Below are 21,971 nucleotides of genomic sequence, written 5' to 3'. Positions count from 1 at the left end.
CGGCACGGCTACATGCCCTCGTCTGCCCAGACCCATGACAGCTGGAGTGTGACAGTGACTGCCGCTCCCATCTACGGGCTCGCCACCCGCCCCAGAGAAGACAGCGGAGGAGTGGGCCCCTTGATGTGAAAGACTTCCCCCAGGGCTTGTGCCCCCGAGAACACCTGCAGACGGCCCCACTCGCGGCTGCTCTCCAGGCCTGACTCACCTGTTCCTGGCCCGGGCCATGCTCTTCGATTTCCTTCTCTCGAAGCGCTCCTCATCAGAGGACGTCGTATCACTGCTGTGGATGGCATGCTTCTTTCTCCTGTTGAAAAGAGCAAAAGCAAATCAGAGCTGCAAGCGTGAGCCTCCACAACCTCTCCAGCCACAGAATGCACCCACAGGAGGGACAAAGCTCCACAAGACCAGACTGAGGCAGTTCATGACAAGATCCTGCAGGCTGACACCTTCAACAGCAGCATCCACAAGGGCTGACCCCAGATGCCGAGGTTCAGGGGCATCCAGCAGGAGGGGCAGAGCAGGGCTCTGAAAAGAATCGGCAGAGCATGGGAGCTGCTGAGCCCGTGACTGAGTGGCACATTGGGGCCTCACAAGCTGGAGGGAGTCCAGGCAAGGAGATGGAGGGGGTGTGGTCAGAGGGGGACAGAGGCCAGCATCCATAGCCACAGAGAAGCCAACACCACCAGGGGCAGCAAGCAATGGCCAAGAGGAGAGACACAACAGGGCCCCATCCCAGGAAGGAAGGAAACATCCCCTGGGAGTGGCCCTCCCTCACCAGCACCACTTGGTAGAGTTTCTCAAGCTTCTTTCTCTGGCTCACCAAGGAGTCAAGGGCAAGGGAGGGAAGAGATGGCAGGTCAGGGGGAAGAGAATCCTGAGAAATGCCCTTTCATGGGAACACCAACAAGACAGAGCAGAAGATGCTCTGACAAGTGTCACCCAGCCCCTTTCACAATGAGGACACTTCTGCCAAGACGATGCTGAACCTCAAGAGGGTGCCACAGTGACCTGGACCCACAACACTGGTGCCCAAGAAAAAGGTTAGAGCAGGAGCCTGTAGCTCATGCACTGCAATGAGACCTGGGAAACTCCCTGTGGGCATCGCAGGGCTTGGCCCCACTTGTTCTAAGTGTTCCTGCATGGCCTCAGTCTGATTTATTTTGGGGAAGTTCAAGCATGAAGCCAATTGAGTGAATCCACTACAGAGAAGCAGACAGAGGTGTGCACAGCTCTCCATGGGCCCACCCTTTCCTTTGCAGAGATGGCAGTATAGGTTCTGGAAGATGACACACAACACAGATTGATTTTGACACTTCTTGTCAAGACTAAGAGGCTTCATCAAGGGCCAGATGTCAGGAGAAGCAGCAGAATCTGACCTTCCCAAGAGCTGGGCTCAGGAGCTTTCTGAGACCTGCGGACTTTGTAAAAGACCCCAGAAACCCCTGTCCTTGAAGAAACAGATGGGGCATCAAGGAGCCAGGGTCATCTGGCGCTCTTTCTCAAAGGGCACCACGGCCAATCGGCCGCCTGTGCCAAGACTTCTCTGGATGCATGCTGTCTTCGGATGGCAGAGTGCAAGCTCCCTGAAGACAAGAGCCATTTCCCTTTTGCTCTTTGTATCCCCAGCAACCAGCACAGTGCCCGGCAAACACTAAGCACTTAATAAATGCTTGTTCAATAAATAGTCAATAACACAGGAAGCACCTACTGTGTGTCAGGTATTATGCTAAATACTAGGGATGGTTCCTGCCGTCAGGGAGCTTACAATCTAACTAGGGAAGAATCAGAAGGCCCAGGAGTGTGGCCTGCTGAGCCCAACTCCCTCTGTGGGCCCCACGCTTCAGTCCTAGGGGGGTAGAACCAATTAAGGAGAAAAGCGATTCCTAACAAAAGGAGTCGGAGTACCAGGGGGTCTTGTGAAGGCACCCAAGGCAGCTGCCTTCAAGCTGCCCCGAACAAGATGGGCTGGATTCACTCACTTCCCCAGAGGGGAGAACAGAGTCCAAAAGGCAGAGAGAGATTCCAGCTCAAGCCACTGTCCAAAAAGGGCTGGAGCATCCCCATCACTGGAATTCATACCTGGAGGAGAGGCTGGACAAGCTACCCTTGGTCAAACGATAGTGCCACCAAGGACACTGAAGGGGACACATCAGAATCAGTAGCCATAGAGAGACCCAGGCCACGCCCACATGCCCAGCCAGGAGCACAAATCCTCATAGAGAGAGAGCTGAGCAGAATCACAAGGTCCTCCTTGAAGGAAACTATGTAAGGAGATCCTAGTAACGCCAAGAAGAGGGCCATCCGTGCTGGGTCCATGCTGGGTCTACGTGGATCTGTGTTGGGCACACTCTGTGCTAAGTCTCTCAAGCAATCACCCCACAATTGTCACAGCTCCCCAGGTCCCCCCAGGGAGAGGCTGGTCACTGGGCCCCAGAAATCAGGAAAGAATGCCCACCCCAGCCAGACCGACAGACCAGCAAGCTCTTCAAAGAGGGCCTTGCACCACAGGACCTCCAAGGACAGCCGACCCCCAAGCCACTTCAGAGAGAGCAGAAGAGAAAGGACAATCATGTGCCCAGGCACCGGGGAAGATGGGCAGCCTGAACCTACTAGGCATCAAGGGAGCTGAGCCAAAAGTTGGCCAGGATGGTGCCATCGAGCTCTGCCCAGCACTCTCTTCTCTACAAACCCAAACCCAAGGGGGTGACCTCAACACAGAAAAGCTCACCTGATATGGCTTCTTCTGGCAGGAGATCTGTGGATGTCAAACAGGGCATTCTCCCTCTTTTTCTGATGAACTGGCACTGAGAGGAAAACGACAAGACACAGACAAAGTGACTGACCAGGTCCTCCAGGCAAGGATGAGTTCACATCTAACTCCCCCCACAGCAGCCAGCTCTGCTCCCTCCCCAATCTCTGAGCTCCTTCACCCGCAAAGGGAAGAAGCAATTCCTCATCTAAATCCGCATGGCATGGGCTCCTAGGCACAGGAAACACCGTCTAGAGAGGTGGGTGACACCTCAGGGAAGGACAAAGTGGGGTAAGTCATTTAATGAAGGATCCCAGCTTTCTGGAAGGCACAGAATGAGCCAATACTAAGAGTCAGGGAAGAAAAGGCTGAATTTGCACTTTCAAGGCGAATCCTCACTGGCCTGGAGAAAATGCAACAGAAATGATCAGTGAGGATTGAAGATTAGAGTTCAAGGAGAATAGGGAGAGGAGCTCACACCACTCACGAGGCCAGGGCTAAATGAAAAGCACATTAGCCCAACTTTCAATAACTGAAGGAGAGGGTTTCATGCAAAGCCCAGAACAGCCAACGTGGCAGACCATGAAAAACCATGGCCGCCAGACCAGGAACTCGCCGAGGTCAGGGCCTGCCCTCTACCCTTCTCTGCCCCCACCCCTGACCTGCTACCCCAGGACAGCCCTTCCAGGACTTAGCAGCACCAGCCATGTTCTCAGGTCCTTCATGCCATCCTCCAAGAGGTCCCCCAATATCCTGACCCCAGGGAGCTCCACAGCCTTCACGGGAGGCCTCTCCCTTCCCCTCCTCACTAAAGAGACACAGAAGCCGAGAGGAGGCCCCTGAGCATGACCCACACCCCCGTCCACCTGACGCTCCCAAGAAGGCACTCACCTATGGGTGGGGCCTGGTACCTCTCCACAGTCTTCCTCTGCCTCAGGTTATAGGGGCGGTCATTCTCCTCACCTTCAGCCTCCTCTACTTCGATATCGCCATCCTCCTCTTGAGACTCTAAACACAGGACACAAGCTCTCACCTACTAGCCCACAGGGATGCCATGGGAAAGAGCGGCTGCGAGACACCACTGCCTCACAGGAGAGATAGACTCCCTGCGACAACCAAACACACGTGTACACCAGCTGTGTGTGATGATCGTTCCATCAAGGAACCCTTGGGATTGGGCTCACCCTTAGTCAGCACTTTACATATGAGACTTCAGTGGATCCTCACCAGAGCCCTAGAAGGGAAGCATGATCTGCACCCCCATTTTACAGAGGAGAATCACCCATTCCTGCATGTCTGGGGCAGGATTTGCACTCAGAGCTTTCTCATTCCAGGCCCAGCTCTCTCTCTCTTATAATAATGACAAGTCTCTCCAACATACAGGCTCTTGGCATGAGGCCTGGCACAGCCTGGCATCCAGAAGGTGAACTGTGCCCAGCGGAGGGAGAGCAAGGCTTCACTACCAAAATCTATTCCCACTCTGGATGGCTAGGGCCTCTCAAACACTTGTCATGGCTCTGAAATAGCCTCCTGGGGTGCCCTTCTTTGGAGGAAGGGTCCCCTTGGACTGCAGGACCCCATCTGACCCCCTCTACCCCAAGAGAGGGGGCCTGAGGCAGCCACATACAACTGCAGAACACAGTGACACCAGGCAAGAAGCAACTATAAGACCTGGCAAGGGTCTCACAACCCAGAACCATTTCACCCCTGTCAGGAAAAGAAAAGGCTGCCAACCCAAAAGCCCCTGTAGGGACAGGGCCTCGGCAGAGCCTGGAGAGGGACCCAGCATCAACCCCAGGAGAGCCAGTTCTCCTGCAGGGCTGGTTCCAGAGAGAGGTCTTTGCAGAACCCAGCTCCCTGGGGTCCTCACACCTCCCTGAGACAAGTCTGGGACCAACATGAGCCAAAGAAGGAGAGACACTGCCCAGGACTAGGCCCCCACGAAGAGGGAGGATCCAGTCTCAAAGGACCCTGCCAGGAAGCGTCCCAGACAAGGGCACCACACATCTCCTCCCAGGAGGCAGGGAAAGCAGGGCCTGTGGCTCTGTAGCTGCCTCTGCCCGGCTCTGGGGGCTCACCAACCTTCTTCCTCACCCTCGGTAGACACCTCATGATGGTTCTGGATGCCATAACTATTTCTTCTCAGGGACTTCCTTCGCCTTTTCACTCTTGAATACATGTCCATGTTTTCCTTTAATTAAAAAATAAATTAATAAACTGATAGCTAGGTGGATGGACTTTAAATAGAGATATAGAGAGACAGATTAATTAATCCATTAGTGCCAGGATGGCACGCCTTTCACCATAGGTCACAGCCACCCCGATGGCTTACTTCAACAGATGTGGAAGGCAGTATGGGTTCAAAGCCTGCCTGAGACACTTTTTGTGTGACCCTGGTGAAAGGGTCCGTTCTCTTCCACTGATGGAGGAGCCACCACATGCCCCCCCACCCCTCCTGCCCATGTCCTAGAACAGACCCTAGAGGCGGAGGGAGGGAGCGAGTGGGCACAAGCAGCACACGTACAAACTCTGTGTCGGTCCACATGCGAAGTCTCTCCACCTCGCCAGACCGCCTATTTCTCCGGATGTTGATGTTGTCCATTTCCTGCAGGACGGCCTCAGCAGTGCTTCAGGGACACAGAAACAGAGGCTCAGGAGTTAGGGTCAGGAGGGCCTGCTGTACACCCCACAATGTTCAAAGTCCCCATTGTTCCTGCAACATCGCTCAAGGCTCACAGGGCCAAGGAGTTGCCTGGGGCCTGACCTGTGGCCCCAAACGCCTTTCCAAAAGACTAAGGCTCCCCAAGGTGACCATCAGGGCAAAATGAACCACATCCACCCTGAACAATATGAGAGGCCACCTCCATCTGAGGGGAGTCTTAAGGAACCTCAACAGAGGAGCAAATGCGCTTTCTGGAGAGGTGACAGAGCCCCACTCACAGCATTTGGTAAGAAGGACCAAAAAGTCAGCAACTAAACTTCTGTGGAAAATGACCAGGCCAGCTCCTCCCTACAGAGCACCCACACCTTTGATTTGGTAAACCGTGGGATTCCCTAAAAGTGCCAGAGGATGCTCATTCATACCTGTTGACGAGCTGATCAAATAATAAGCTCTGATTCACACTTTCGAATCTGTTTTTCCTGGAACGACAACTTTTCCTGACTTCCATATCCCCATTCATGCACGGGCGGTCCCCATCTCCCTTCTTTTCCCCTCGGAGGGGGTGACTTCGAAGAGCTAGGAGACAGAGATTTCACTTGAAAACACAGAATAACATTTTGAAGGTACCCACAAAACAGGAGAAATGACTGAATAAAATGACAGGTACCCAACTGTCTAGTGTCTGCTACTATCTGACAAACTGTGATAATTTCTGATACAGTTTAAGGTAAGTCACACTCAGCTGTCTAAGCTGGGATTTCAACAAAGCCCCCTCATCTCCAGTGGCACAAATGGCCCATTCGCCTCTGCTCCCCACTTCAAGGATTACTCAATCACCAGGAGAAGGTCAGTACTAACCAGTTCCCGATCATCCACAGAATACTCACATAGGCTACTATGTCCGTTTGGTAATGTAGCACCAGGCTGAGAAGTTAACCTAGAACACAAGTATATTTAATATGCAAACACATCCACCTTCATTTAAAGAAGTAAGATATGCAGTACTAGGGAACAATTTTAAACTAAATGTTTATCATGACATGTTACATTCTCAAGAGCTAATGAGGATGCTCACTCCAAAAAGAGGGGCATGCCCACTGGCCAATCAGGGCAACTCTACTACTGCAAGCTTTCCCTTCAATGGTGAGTAGGAGGACAGAAAATTGGGTGGCTTGGTCAGTCAGCACCCCAGTGAAAATGCCCCCTAGAGTAGGGCCTTCTTAGTGATGACTCTTCTAATTTAGGTAAGAAACAAAACCAGCCAAAAAACCGTAGACAAAGACTCTGGCCAACCTGAAAACCCTTCTTTCTTGAAGAGGCTGAGAGCCCAATGCCACAGCTCTGGACATTCCGCAATGGTTCCGCTGAGGCTCTGGGTTCTACTCCTGTTGTCATGGGGCTGGGAAAATGGGGGAAGGGTGGCAGGGCCCAAAGACCAATAAGCTGCCAACATCGGCAGAGAGATGCTTTACAAAGAGCTGGGCCTAGACTCCTGAAGGCCATCTATAAAAGACCTTGCAGTCATCAAGAAACAGGCTCAGCATCCAGAAGAACCAGAGACAAGAAGAGGAGGAAACACAGTGGGGGCACGTGGGACCACCAAAGCCAAGACTCATGAGCCCAGAGGGTCCTGGGAACAGGAACCAGAAAAAGCTCTTCCTCACACCTGCCCATTCCTGCCGCATGCCCGGCTCCAAGATCATAGTCCTACTGAGTCACCCACAGGAGAGAGGGTTCGTCTACTGTCAGAGGACAAGGTGCCTGGCACAGATAAGGAAGGCAGGAAATGTCGAGCCCCTCAGGAAAGCTGACTCAGACCACATTCATGACGTTAAACCCAAATGGGGAACAGCTGGCTCAGCCCAAGGAAGAAGGCCACCTCATGTGGCTCCAGAACACAAGTCCATGGTCAAGGACAGAGATGCACCCTAAGAGACAGGACTGGAAGGCAGGTCCAAAGAATGACTGGCTCCCAATTTAGCAACAGCATAAACTCCTGTTATATTCTGAGGGGCTTTCTATACTGAAATGATTATCATCAGTTACTTCAAAATCACTTTGCAGCTAGACTTTTAGTTTTCCATCCATCTAATCAATCCTTGTGCTCCTTGGCCTCTCTGCAGCTGCTGACTCTACTGGTCACTCTCTCCTCCCAGATCCTCTCTTCTCTCTTAAGTTTTCAGGAAACCTCCTCTGCTGGCTCTCCCCCTCCCCTCGGACCACTCCTCCTCTGACTCTGACTCAGCTAGATCCTCACCATGGTCAAGCCCTCTAACCAGAGGCACCCCCAGGGCTCTGTCCTGGGCCCTCTCCTCCCCCTAGGCTACATCACTGGGTGATCTCCTCATTTCCCAAGGATTTAAAGACCTTCTCTGTGCTGATGATTCTCAAATCTCCCAATCCTGCCCCAATCTCTCTACTGACCTCCAATGGCTCACCTCCAACTGGATGTTCAGAGTCTTTTTAAGGATACCTTAAACTCAACATGTCAAAAAAGGAGTTCGTAATCTTTTCCCCTAAGCCCCCCCCTCTCCTACCTTCCCTAGTACTGTAGAAGGCACCTCCCTCCTCCCAGTCCCTCAGGCTCCCAAACTAGGAGTCATCCTGGGCTCCTCACTATCTCTCGTACACACACCCCCTCCCAGTATCCAATAAAGCGCCAAGGCCTATCAATTTCACCTCTGCAGAATCTCTCCACTATGCCCCTTTCTCTCCTGACACTGCCCCCAACTACAGACCCTCATCACCTCACACCTGGACTATTGCATTAACCTGCGGAGGGGGGGTCTGCCTGCCCCAAGTCTCTCCCCACTCTAGTCCATCCTCCATTAATCCACCAAAGTGATTTTCCTAAAGTGCAGAGCCAACCATATCATCCCCTCCCCACCCCACCCCCTTACTCAATAAACTCCCTGCCTCCAGAATTTAAAAAAAAAATCCTTTGCTTGGTGTTCAAAGCCCTTCAGAACCTGGTCCTCTCTCACCTTTCTGGTCTTCTTACACCTGTGACCACAGCCTCCTGGCTGTCCCACAAACAAGACCCTCCATCTCTCGGCATTTTCTCTGGCTGTCCCTCATGCCTGGAATGTTCTGCTTCCTCTGCTCTGACCACTGAGCCCTCTAGCTTCTTTCAAGTTCCCACTAAAATCCCACCTTCTACAGGAAGCCTTCTCTAGCTCCTCTTCATTCCAGATCCTTCCCTCTGCTAATTATGTCCCACTTGTCCTATGTCATTTCCTCTGTGCACTTCTAAGGCTGCTGGGGTCGGAGGGAGGCCAGCAGGCTGGGGCGGGGGCACCACCCTACAGGGGACCAAGCGCTGGTCCTAAGGTCAAGAAAGCCCAAGTTCACACCAGCTCTAGACACTGCCCAGCTGCCTAGCTGAAGCATTTGGAGATTGGAGTCTACTCTCCTGAGACCCTCCAGAAGGGGTCTGGCGGGGGCCTGCTGGTCAAGACAGCTTCTTCCCAGTTTGTCTAGGCTGGCTTGGCACCCAGCTGAGACCTCCACATCCCCCCTCACCTAACGGGCCCGACGATCCTCAAGCGACCCCCTCCCAGCCTGGCTCTTCTGGACACAAGCTGAGCTGACAGTCTGAGCCAAGGCCTAGGCAAGCAGACACTCCTCAGACCCCAGGGGCTCTAATGGTCTGAAACACAGACAGAAATAGTTGTGACAACACACTTTTCATCTCACTTAATAGTGAAAAATAGGGCTGAAGTTTCAGGACTTGGGACTGTTGGTCATCTGAAGCCAGGCTGCTGAGAGCTCGGATTCCTGCTTAGGAAAGGCCTGTCCACATACTCTGACCAACGGAGCAGTAAGGGCCCCCGTGGAGTTAATAATCCAATGTGTTGTCTCTCTGTCTGTTTGGGGGAGAGTAGTTTAAATGTTTGCTTTTCTTTGCCCACAGTGACTGGATGGTGAGGGGTCAGTATCACCAAAGGAGCGCAGCCTGGGACAAGGGGAACAAAGTCAGGCACAATGTGATGTGTGCCTTGGATTCTGGAAGAGCGGAATTAATTCAAAGGGATCCCCAGAAAGAGGGCCAGGAAATGCTGAAGACGGAAAGAGAAAAGAGCTTAAAGAGGAGGAAGATGGGAGCTTTCTAGGGAGGCATATGTGGCCTCACAGGGAAGTCTCTGACCAACCTGGGTTTTTACCAAGAAAAGACAGAGAATGAGGAGCCAGGGCAGGTAACAGGGTGAGTCTAAAGGAGACCGTGTCCACAGCTGAGGCTGGGGTCGTTCCTTCCCACTCTGTGACTCACTCACTTAATTAAGCCCCAGCAGACATCAAACAGCCAGCATAGCCGCTCAGAGGCAGCAATTAGAGGGGCCTTCTCCCCATCCATAGGATTCTCAGACATGGATCTCTGTGGGGGAAGGAGAAAACAGCTCCCTAGCTTGGCTGCCTGATGAGACAGCCAGAAGCAAGGCCCCAGCCAGCCCCTTTGGGCAGAGCGCACTGTCGGCAGGCCCCCCGACCTTCTCCACCGCATCCTTCACTTAATGAAGGAGCACATCAAAGAGAGGACCACCTCGGCACCCCGAGCAATGACTCAATTTGGGGAGTTATTTTCAAGAGGAAGGCTCCTTCCCTCAATAATAAATATGACCTGGGTAGCATCTTTAATTCATCCCTTTTCTGATCCTCATGAAAAGTGAGGTCATCCCACTCAGGCAGAAACTGAACATTGGCTGAGATTTTTTCAGCCTCAAGTTTCATCACAAAAAACATCACAGGATCCAGACTTGATTTCTGGACATACAACTGTTGTCACTGAATTGTCGGGGGGCGGGGGGAAGGATATTTTTAGGACTTCTAAAAGGCCTCTTCCCTTCTCTTCATAGGCCAAATCTTTCCTATTTCTGCAGCCCAAAGACTCTGGGGAACAGCCAATAGATTCCGTGGAAGAAATGGCTTCCTTGTGCCGCCACCCCCCAGGCCCGCTTCTGGAGCAGGCATTAAGAACACCCAAACCCCCACATACATCCCACAATTCCAAGAGGCCTGAACCATCTGGGCACACGATAAACTAATTCAGCATCTCAGGGCACTGAAGACTTTCTGTATTTCAGGCCTGTCCTTAAAGAAATGACCAAGCCCACTCCTGATGTCTGGGCTCCCTTCTGGGCAAGAAAACCAGGAAAATTCCTAAGCAAGTGGGACAGTGAGCGTCCAATCTCCATCGTCTGACACTGACGCCTCTCTGCTCACCTGGACTGGCCAGCTGCAAGGCTCCATTCCTCCCGCTGGCCAGGACTTCGCGCCTTGGATTTATCCTTGCAGAGAGCATCGGCAAGCTTCAGAGTGCGCTTGGCTGGCGGGGAGATGTGACTATCGCTCAAGCTGCCATCAGCGTCAACGTTCTGAAAGAAAACCATGGAAGCGAAAGCTATTTCTCAGTTACCGCATTCCCCATACAAACATGGGACAGAAAACCCAGTGTGCTCCCCCTGCAGCTGGCTCTGATGGACCAACAGCCACTTCTTCTCAGTCCCCAACAGTTGACAAATCCCAGGTGGAACAGGACGCAGGGCAAAAGGCAAGTGCTCCCCATCCTCAAGGACCCAGAAGAGTCCTGAGGGAAGGGAGCAGGAGCAAACAGAGCCTGGGGGAGGGGCACAAGGGCTGAGCCTTTAAGGAGAGCACTGAGAAGGGTGCAGGGAAGCAAGCAGGGAGCAGAAGCAATGTGAGAACTGTTGCTCCAGGCAGGGACAGCTTCTGTGAGCACAGGAAGGCAGGAAACAAACATCAGGTCAAACATTGGGCCTGGAGTCAAAAAGACCTGAGTTCAAATTCAACTCAAACGCCTCCTTGCCCATTACCCTGAGCATACCATCTCAGCTTCCTCATCTATAAAATGGGATCATAACAACCTGCCTTCCAAAGGAGCTACAAAAATGGATGTCATGCCCATCCTGTTTCTGCTGCTTCCCATCCAGTTCAAACACTATGGATGTGACAAGAACAGATGACCGCCAAGGCAGGATGGGGAGGGCAGAGAAACATCAAGACGAGGGAGTCAGGAAGCCCTCCTGGAGCCCACAAAGACCCGGGAAGGGCCCACAGTGAGCAAAGATGATGGCAAGAAGACCCTGAAGGTGCCAAACACCCCCCCGGGGGGGGGGGGAGGCGAGGGTAAACCCACCCATCAATGCCATGAGACTGAACAGTCATGCTGTATGCCTCCTGCCCCACTCCTGAGGTAATCAAGTACAGCATATTCCCCTTCTAGACCCGAGACACATGAGCCAAAATTCCTACTCCACAACCAGCCACCAGAATGCCTCCAACCAGCACTTGCTAAGCTGCTGTCCCCTCCAAACTACGGTGCCTGTCTAGCCTTGCTCCGCCCCATCCCTGTGAGGGTACAAAAGAACCGTAAACACTGGGAACACACTAAAGCCCAGAGTGTGAGGGGCACAATTACCACCTCAGCAGGAATCCACGTACTCCAAACATACACAGCCTCATTAGCTGTGTCTTTAATAAAAGCATCCTCACGTAAAAAGCTTTTCATCTTCAAAGTACATTAGTAATAAATTAATCTGGAGCCCAGTCTTGGGCGGGGGCCGGGGAGACATTCAGTGGCTGGCCCAAAGCCATTAGGTACTTCCGAGGGGAGAGATGCCAGGCATGAGCGTCAAGACTCCCAGTGGGATGGCGTCAACACCATCTTCAGCCCAGTCTGCCCCTTCCATATACTTAGAAAGAGCAAACCAATCCTACTAGCGGCCTGTAAAATAAAGAGGGTGTGCTATTATCAAGGGTTCTAGTTTCTGAAACAAGTGTTCTGTGCTGATTTCCAAGTCTTGCAAGTGTGACTTCACTCAATTTATTTCTGGGGACAGTAACAGAAGCTGCAAGAGGCATTCAAATACTGCTTCGGTTTGGGTAGGCCAGATTCATGCAGATCACATGCCCAGAGTTCTTTCTTTTGGCATGGCTTTGTGATTCCACCTTTGCAGACTGGATTTTGGGTTCTCTTGTTTTTAAACACATTGGCTACAGGTCTGTCTATCTCAGAAGCTTTTTAAAGAATCAGGTTTTCATTTTATGATTTTTTTCATTTTGTTCACCCATTTCTTCTCTAATTTGTAACATCTCTTCTTTCGTGCTTACTTTAAAGTCATTTTATTTTTTAGCATTCTGGCTTTTGAAATGAATATTCAGTTTATTAATCTTGTCCTTTTCTATTTTGTCTAAGCATGTTTGCAGAAAGACAATCAACTGTGAAAGACTTAGGAACTCTGTCCAGTACAATTACCTATTACAATTCCAGAGGACTCATGATAGAACCTGCTGCCCTCCTCTAGAGACAAACGAAGGCATGTTCTGGACATAGCCAATGAGGGAATGTATTTTGATGGACTATACGTATTTGTAATGGGGTTTTGTTTTTCACTTTGGTATTGTTGTCAGTAGACAGGGAGGAGAAAGAAAGAAAGCAGATCCAAAAATAAAATAAAACTGAATTTTTTTTAAAGTATGTTTTCCGCTGAGGATTGCTTTAGGCACATCGCAGAAATTTAGAGATATTTTGGCATTTTCTTTCACATTGTTATTATTTCTATCATTGTTCTTAGAGCCACTCATTATTTAATATTTCATTAACTCTCCATTTGGCATTTGGGTCTGTGTCTTTTGTTCATACTCCCTGAACTGATTATTATTTTTATTGCATCATGCTCTGTAAAGGACATATTTATTATTTCAAATTTTTCTGTATTTGGTTGTGATATCTATGTGTCCTGACATATGATTATAACTCAGTAGATAAAGAAAGAGCCTTTGACAAAATATATCACTGATTTATGCTAAAAAACCTCAAGTCCACAGGGACTTTTTTTAGTATCATCAAAAGTATCTAAAAATAAAAGCGATCATCTATGCAATGGGGATAGATGCTTTCCCAACAAATACCAGGGTAAGTAAGGATGCATACCCTCTCCCCATTATAACATAAGATAGTTCAGGAAACGGCAGCAACAGCAATAAGACAAAAGAAATAAAGGCACAAAGATAGTATCTCTGCTTGCTGATGACAGGACAGTTTACTTAGAAAATCCTAGGGAATCAGCAAAGATATTAGCTGAGACAATTAACACCTTCAGCAAAGTCACAGGCTCTAAAATAAACCCTCAAAAACCAAATGTGTTTCTATCTCAACAGAATCTAAAAGGCAATAATAGAAAGGGAAATTCTGTCCAATAACAAAATGCATAAGACATTCAGGGCTCAACCTACAGAAGCACACCAAAAAACCTGTTTAAATTCAGTTACAAAGTGTTCCTTCAAGCATTAAAATGTAACAATGGGCTGCAAGAAAGCTCAATGCTCACGACTAGGGCAGGTGGGCCATATAAAAGAAATGACAGTGCAACCACAATTAGCTTGATCTGAATGCCATGCCAATCCAATGACCAAGGGGATACGTTGTAGAACTTCGTAAAAATAAAAAAAAAAAACCAAGCTCTAGAAGATCACTTGAAATGATGAAAAGAGGCAGGGACAAAAAGGGATTAGGCGGGACAGACCTCAGACTAGATTATAAAGCAGCAGTCATCAAAACCACGTGGTTCTGATTCAAAAACAGAATTATATCCAAGGAACTGAAGAGACAGGAGAACAGGAGACAATGGCATTCAGTAAACCAGCACTGAAAAACCAACAACTTTCTACAAATAAAAACTGCTGGGAAAACCGGAAAGCAGTCTGGTGGAAATGAGGCTTGGACGAGACCATCCACCATACCCCACAACATATTCTAAATGGATACACAATCTTCATATTAAACAGCAGCACCACAAACACTCATATGACAGACAGACCAGTAAAGCAATGGTTAAGCACCTACTGCATACTTGTGTCTGCCAGCCACCCTGCTAATCTCTGCAAATACAAACAGAAGCAAAAAAGATTGTCCTTAGCCTTCAAGGAGCTTATACTCTAAAAGGAGAGACAGAATAGAAAAGGAGGCTGACAAGGGGAGAAAGCTGAACTACACAATTAAGCTACACAATTATGCAGAGAATGAAATAATCCCCACTTGCTTATCCTTTCCAAGGTGCCTGCCCTTTGCCAGGTTCACCAAGGATGTGGGAACTAGGAGGGTACCTCAAAAATCCAGGCCAGCCCTGACAAAGACCTGAAACAATGGCCCTGGAAGACCACAGCAAAGGAAAGACACAAAAAATGTTGGGGAGGTAGAACTGAAGACTGGACAGGGAGGGATGAAAAATCCAAACCAGATGGAATCAAGGCTGGCAAGATGGCAGTGCCCTATGAAAAAAAGAGGGATGTTCTGAATGGAGGGGGAGAGGGAGGGGAAGGGAGTAAGCGCTTACTACGTGCCAGACACAGGGTTAAATTCTTTTCAAAGATATCTCACAAGTAAGGCCCTTTCCTGAGCAGATTTCTGTACAATCAACATTCATGGTGGTGACAAAAGTAAACAGTGCCCACTGCTGCTGCCCCAGCCAGACGCCCCTCCAGTTCCCTGAGCCCTTCCAGAGCTGAGAATCCTTCTCATACAACACAACACAGGCACTGAATCTGGGAGAAGTTCTTACAACCCCCATATCAGGGCTGAGGCGTCTCAGAGCAGCCAGTGACCTGCCCAGGTCACAAAGCTCTTGTCTGTCTGCCTAGGGCCAGGCTCAAACCTAGGTCTGGTTAATGATCACTAGCTTCTGTCTCTTTGAAAAGTTACTGGCTTGAAAACATAAAATGGACCCAACAAATGAAAATTTTAAAAGTGGGGAGGAGAGTGAGATGGAAGAAAGGTGAAGCTATTTTTCTTCCTAAAGAAGAAAACATCTTACAGCATCCTAAGGCAAAGCCCACAACCTTTTGGTTCCACTTCTTTGGAAAAACCACCCAATACCAGGGAAAGACTACGCATATTCAGGTATAGCCTGGGCTAAATGGCCTGGAGGACCTCCAACAAACACTTCTTCAATGCCCTCCCACTCTGCTCCAGACTTCCAGACATCAAAACTCGGCCACTCTCCTCCATCAGTTCCAAGGCCATCTCACCCTGCAAGACCCTCCTCAAGGGGACCTAGCTGCATCCCCCTTCCTCCTCCCAGCTTTCTGGACTTCTGAACTGTGCCCCAGCGCCAGGGGCCTTCAGACCCAAACCCTTTTTCATGGACATTGTCTTCCCAGGTTAGAAGGGAAACTCTGAAAAAAAAAGTTTAAAAAAAAGAACGGAAACTGTGAAAGCGAAGCCTCTGGTTTTTGTGAGCATTTGCTGCCTGGTTTTACCTTTTAAACAGCCCTCACTAGTTCACCTGATGGTGGAACTGAGTATATGTCCAATCAACAAGCATTTATTTATAAATCACCTACTCTGTACCAGGAACCATGTAAGGCACCAGGGATAAAGAGACAAAGTACTCAGCAAAAAAAAATTTTTAAATAAATCATCTCCTAGTTGACCCTATAATTCCATTGCAGGGAATACATGGTGAGTCATTAAACTGAGAAGGTATCTGTGTGTTCACAGGCTTTCATGACACCCTCTTACAGAACTGCTGGAAATTGTCTCAGCAACCAACAGTCCGACAATCCTCCACGACACTGGAATACTTTGCTGCAATCAGGTGTTAGGATGGAGCGTGCAGACCCAGAAGGGAAGAGCACCCTAACTGCACCCTGGGCCAAACGGTAAAGCGGGGGGACAAACAATTCTGCTGGAGTCCAGAAGAGCAAAACCAATTTCTGTGAGAAGGCCAGTGGCTGTTGGTCCTAAGGTTCCACTTTAAGGTTTTTACTGTCATGTTTTCTACATGCTAAATAATGGAACACTCCCAGACCAGAATCCTGGAAGGGCATGAAACACCAGCTTAAAACAGGTTGGAGCAGTCAGAATGAGCAGCTGCCAAGACCTGGCCAGGAGAAACCAGCTGCACCTGCCCTAGAGCCTTGAGGCACCAGGTAGAGACCAGGAAGCCCTGGCTCACTGGGCCTCTGTGGGCCCCACCCCACCTCCATGGAGTCCCTAGGCCTCCAAGGGCTCCCCCCTAGGCCTCTGTGGGCCCGCCAGACCTCCGTGGGGCCCCACCCCTGCAGGCTCCCCGCCCCATGAGCTCCCCAGGCCTCCACAGGCTCCCCCCACCTCTATCCTCTATGGGCTCCCTCCTCACCTCCATGGGCACCTCTGTGGGCTTCTAGATCCCTCAGACCACCAGGTCAATCAGCTGACCACCCGCGCAGCAGCTCCCTGAAGTGAGGCTCAGGCCCTCAGGGGCCCTCCTCAGCTTCTGCAGCAGCCAGGCCTCCAGCCCACCGGACTCACAGCTACCCAAAGAATCACTCTCCCCTAAGCATACATCTGCCCACAGGGACCTTCTCAACCACTTCCAGGGGTCTGCTATTTACTGTCTCTGGACAAAATATAAACTACCCTTCTGTTTGGCATCTAAAGTACTATGCAAGTTGGCCCCAGCCTCTCTTTTAGCCCCACTGGGCATCCTTCCCCCTCATTCCTCAGCAACCCAGCCAAGGTGCCTTCTCTCCCTTGCTCACCAATACTCTGCCTCTGCCCACCTAGCACATTCATAGCAAGGCACAAGAGAAAAAGATGGAAGGCCCCATGTACAAGTTTATATCCTCAAAAAAGAGAAAAAGTCCTAGTAAAATTATTTGTGAATCCTTCTAGAAAGTACTAGTCACCTCTTAAGGGCCCAATGAGGAAAGTAGAAAAATGGAAAAGCAGCTAAGTTTGGGGTAAAGGCCTGATGGAGGTCACCCCCACCCAGTGCAAGAACTCCCCTTGAGGTGAGGCACAGAGCCAGAGCAGAAAGGAGATCCCAGATGGCAGGTGCCTCCATCCCCTGCTGCCCCTGCCTCTCCTTGGCCCCTCTAGCCTCTCCTCTCCCTTGTATTTTATGGGTTTTTCATGGTTACTGAGCGAGGAAAAGTACATGTTATCAGAATTTGTGTTTTGTTATAAGAAAAAAAAATGCAGAAAAGTGTACTTCCAGCAATCTCTAGCAAAAAATCAGTGGTCATGGGAGCCTAACCCCTGATTTCCCATAGGTTCAGTGTACAGGGTGTTCCTAAAGTGCAGACACATAGGAAAAAATGCATATTTTCAAGAAATGAAATGAATGAAATTTTCAACCACATTTTATTTAATTGGAATATTAACATCTTCAATATGATTCCATCATTTGTGATGCAAAGGTTGATGTGCTTTGCAAGATTCACATAAACTTGATGGAATGACGCCATATTTCCTAAGTGTCCAGACTTTAGGAACACCCTGTATCAACATTCGAGGTTTTGACTTTTGCCCCCTTTTCCAGGAACATTACCCCTGTGAAAGCAGGGGACTGTCTATCTGTATGTATGTATGTATCTATGTATGTATATGTATAGAAATGTTTTACTAATGTGTGAGGTAAATAAAATGTGAAGACTTCACAGGGAAGATATGTATAAATATGCATCTATATCTATATTAAGAAATGTTTAAAAATCAAGAAATAGGAAAGTAAAAAATAAAAAATTCTGAGGCTGTGAGAGTCTGATGGCTCAGCCTCTGGGAAAGTTTACCCTGAAACTTTTTGTTCTTTCTTCTGGTTCTGGTTTAAAGATTTGCTCAGTAAGAATAGGGTCACTGTGACCTGTTTTCCTTTACTGTAAAGGTACTCTAGAAGAATGGAGAGGGTCTCCCCCTCCCCTTATCCTATTCTCCTTCTTTAGATTTATACAGGTCACTTTGGTTGTAATCATTAACTAAGGGAATGGGAATTGGAGTTTTTGTGCCTCAATTTCCTGGTTATCTAGCATTCATGCTCAGATTGTAAGCCCACCTCCCATGCAATGGTAAGAAGGGTCAGAGGTGGGCGGGAATTCTCTTGTGTTAGGTATAATTATGGGTGCCTTGCCCCTTGTAAAGCACCTCCCTTGCTGAATTCATTCTAAGGGGTATGCCCAATTCTCAAGAATTGAATAAAATTTATTTCTGTTCCCATCCTGAGATGGCTCCTTATTAACTTTTAATTGGTGAGGGTCTTTCATTCCACACACTAACCAGCTTTGTATTTATGCAGCATATACATGTTTATATGTATGTCCCTGTTGTCCCCTCCAATCAAATGTCAGTTCACTCTCATTCTCTGCACTTGACATCCCAGCTACTAGCAGAGTGCCCGAAACAGAGTGGATGCTTCTGGGGCTGATAAGAACGAACTGCCAGCCACACACACATCTTGAAGTTTCTCTGGGCATGCTGATCTAAAAACACTCCTAAACAATATATTCTCACAGACCCTTAGCAGCCTCTGCCCCCTCATACCAACAAATGTCCAGCCTGAGCTTAAAGCCATCCATTCCAGAGGAAATTGTCCTCTCCAGCATAGGACAGCTCTCCCACCCCTGCTTCTAGCTCTGCAGCCTAAGAATCATGCAAAGCCCTCTTCCAAGCCATCCCTCATGGGACCAATTTTAAGGTAACAGCCTCCGGGCCCTTCCCTATCCAGACGCCTTCCAAATCTGGGGTCCGTCATCCTCCAGATGAAGTCTGACAAGGGCAGAAGACAGGACCACACATGTGGCCAGCTCATGTCGAGTCTGCAAATCAAACTCCCAGACCTTTTTCAGAAGAACTGCTGTTTCTCTACACCTATCCATCTTAAATTTCTGGATTTATTGTTTGTACCCAAGTGCAAGACTTCACGGGGTGGCTAGGGGTGCCATAGTGCACAGAGCGCTGCACAGTCAAGAAGACTCATTCCTGAGTTCAAATCCGACCTCAGACACTGACTAGCTTAGCTGTGTGACCCTGGGCAAGTCATTTTACCCTGTTTTCCTCATCTAAAAATGAGCTGGAGAAGGGAACAGCAAACCACTCCAGTATCTCTGCCAAGAAAACCCCAGATGGCTCACAAAGAGTCTTACATGACTGAAACAAATGAACAAAAAACAAGACTTGACAAGTGATTCCTACTGAATTTCACTGTATTAGATTCAGTCCAATGCTCTCATCTGTCCAGATCTTTTGAGTCCTGTCACTCACTATGTCTGCCTTCCCTCTCAGTTGGGTGCCCCCTGCAAACATGATGAACATGCCATTCACTGCTTTATCCAAGTAGTGGACAAAAATGTGAAGCAGCCCAGATCCTGAGACACTCCCCTGGAGACCCCCAGCCATGCTGACATTGGACAATTAACAAGACTCAAAAGAAATACGACAGGACACCCCTGCCACCCTCTGGAGGGGGATGCTTCCCAGATCACATGGAAGACCTGAAGCTTTCAGACTTTTTCTATGTATTAATAATAGATGCAGATTTTTTTCCCCTTTCTTTTCTTTTGTCTTCAAAAATACTAATTGTTATATGGGATGGCTCCCTGGGAAGGGGCAGGGGGATACCAGAGAAAAACTCTAAGGATGTAAAAATAAGAGACATCAATAAAAACTTATTTAAAAAAAAAAAAAGCAATTCCCCTTTTCAGCCTTGCCAGCCAATGAGTTTTGAATCTCTCAGACTATGTTCTCCTCTGATCTGGTCCCTCCACCTTCTCCCTAAGAAAAAGATCTTGGCTAAAATCGGGGTCTGCACTACTGCAGCATCCATTCTCCTCTAGTCCAGTGTCCTGTTCCAAAGGACATGAGGTGAGCCAGGCCCCCCCCCCCCACCTTGTCCTTGAGGAAACCAGACTTGCTTCCACCATCGCAATGACCCATTCCGCCTTGTGTCTGCAGACACCAGTCAGACTACCATTCTGCAGCCCAGAGGCTCTTAGCTGTTTCCTTAGCTTTTTTGAAAGCTCCAGCATTTTCCTTTTTCCCATCACCCATGCTCTCCCAGAAGTTTCTAACGGGGCTCAGTCATCCATCTGCCAGTCCTTCCAGGCCCCAAGGCTGCAGCTGATCTGAGCCAGGACACTCATCTCGGGGACACCTTTCTGTTGGTCATTTCTGTTCTCACTTTCAAGGCAACTGAAGCTCCATTTCTGCATCAGAGCCCAGCCCCAACTGTCCTGCTCCACCTTATTACACACTGATCCAGGCAAAGCGTTCTGGTTCCTCATCCTCCACCTCCTGCCTCCAAGCCTTTGCTGACTTGTCACCCAGGTCTGGAAGGCCCTGCATTCTCATCTCTGTCTCAGCTTCCTTACTCTTCCTTACCTTCCTCACCTTCCTCTTAGAGATGATGCCCCCACCAAAGCCTCCCAGAGCAGCTGGCATTCCTTCTCTTTATATTTACTCTGTCAAAGCTGGCCAACTCCCAAGAGAATGGAGGAAGCATCCTGCAAACAGGGGCTATTTTAGTCTCTCTGTGGGGACACAGGGCAGGCACAAAGTATAGGCAACTTAATAAATACTTGATGGATTTAATCAAAGGGGCAACAAATCATTTAATTCTAAAGCACCACAAACCCCTACATTTCATCCACAAGCAAAACTATAATATTTGTTGGAGGAGAAAAGGAGAAAAAGCCAACCTGGGTAAACAAAAGAGAGTGTGTGTAGCGACAACAATCTATAAGCATTTATTAAGTGCTCACGATGGATCCAAAAACATTTATTAAACGCTCCCAATGGTCCAGACACTGTGCTAAATACTAGCACTACAGAGTAAGGTCGTCCTTGGCCATCAAGGGCTCAGTCTAATGGGCATAAACAGATATAGCCATGGGGAAAGGAAGGGAAGCTCAACAGAAGAGGCCCTGAAGTTGTGGGGAGAGGGAGAAAGGTAGGCAACGTGCAGAAGATGGCAACAGGCTCCCACCCCATTTCCAAACACTCTCATACTGAACTGGTTGTGCTGACTCGGCCAGAGGATTTCCCAAGTTAAGCCAAAATGGTATTTCCCAACATCGTCTGCTGTCTCTTTGCTAGTCTTATGTTTCACTGGACACATCAAAAAAAAAAGCAAATGTATACTATCTTCACACTCACTTACTAAAACATTTAAAGATACACTTGTCTGATTCTGAAGGAAACTGGATACACAAAAATGTGTAGCACAGAGGGAACCAAGGGCCTGGGCATGGCCCTGGCTCCTGAGAAAGGAAGCAACCCTCAGGGCCCTCTGGCCCAACTCTCTCATTCTACCTGAGGGCAAGAAGGAAGCCAGACAGTGAAGGAACTTGCCCAGGTGAGACAGGTCATGATCATCAGAAGATTCAAATCCAGGCACTGACTCCAAATGTTCTTTTTTAAAAAAAATAAAAGGATTAATAACTGACTTTGAAGCAAATCAGTGCTGAAGAGCAGTTGTGTCAAGCTCAAGTGGAAACGCCTCCCAGCAGGCCTGTGTAGTAACATTATCCTGTGTTCTACTCTGGGTTTATACTTTTGTGAAGTGCTTCCCGATGATATTTTCATTTGGTTCAGGCTCACTCAGAAGGCAGTGTTGGGGACCCCAAGATGGAGCCCACTGCTCCAGAGGTAATATTTGTAAAGCATCTGGCACCTAGCAGGAAGGCCCTACTCTGGCAAGCCTGGCCAGTTTGTCCAGGGACTGACTACCCACGCCAGAACCCACATCCAGGAGATTCTCTCTCAGCCTACGAGGTTCTCACCAAGCC

The 21,971-nt window shown here is 49.0% G+C and overlaps 1 protein-coding gene across 2 annotated transcripts in view; it reads right to left on the bottom strand.

Annotated features, from left to right (window-relative positions):
- ATAD2B (ATPase family AAA domain containing 2B) overlaps positions 1-21,971 on the bottom strand; it is a 98,851-nt gene that overhangs the window by 61,765 nt on the left and 15,115 nt on the right. For both annotated transcript variants that reach the window (XM_036750876.1, XM_036750877.1), the window contains exons 2-9: positions 10,635-10,786; positions 6,302-6,351; positions 5,837-5,990; positions 5,277-5,379; positions 4,835-4,943; positions 3,644-3,760; positions 2,732-2,807; positions 209-307 (exon numbers count right to left, since the gene is read on the bottom strand). In XM_036750876.1, the coding sequence (XP_036606771.1) occupies positions 209-307; positions 2,732-2,807; positions 3,644-3,760; positions 4,835-4,943; positions 5,277-5,379; positions 5,837-5,990; positions 6,302-6,351; positions 10,635-10,786 (860 nt within the window). The remainder of the gene's footprint in view (positions 1-208; positions 308-2,731; positions 2,808-3,643; positions 3,761-4,834; positions 4,944-5,276; positions 5,380-5,836; positions 5,991-6,301; positions 6,352-10,634; positions 10,787-21,971) is intronic.

Source organism: Trichosurus vulpecula, chromosome 3, assembly GCF_011100635.1.
Source record: "Trichosurus vulpecula isolate mTriVul1 chromosome 3, mTriVul1.pri, whole genome shotgun sequence".
NCBI lineage: Eukaryota > Metazoa > Chordata > Mammalia > Diprotodontia > Phalangeridae > Trichosurus > Trichosurus vulpecula.
The sequence above is the reverse complement of the archived record's forward strand: the minus strand, read 5'-3'. Positions and strand labels throughout refer to the sequence as shown.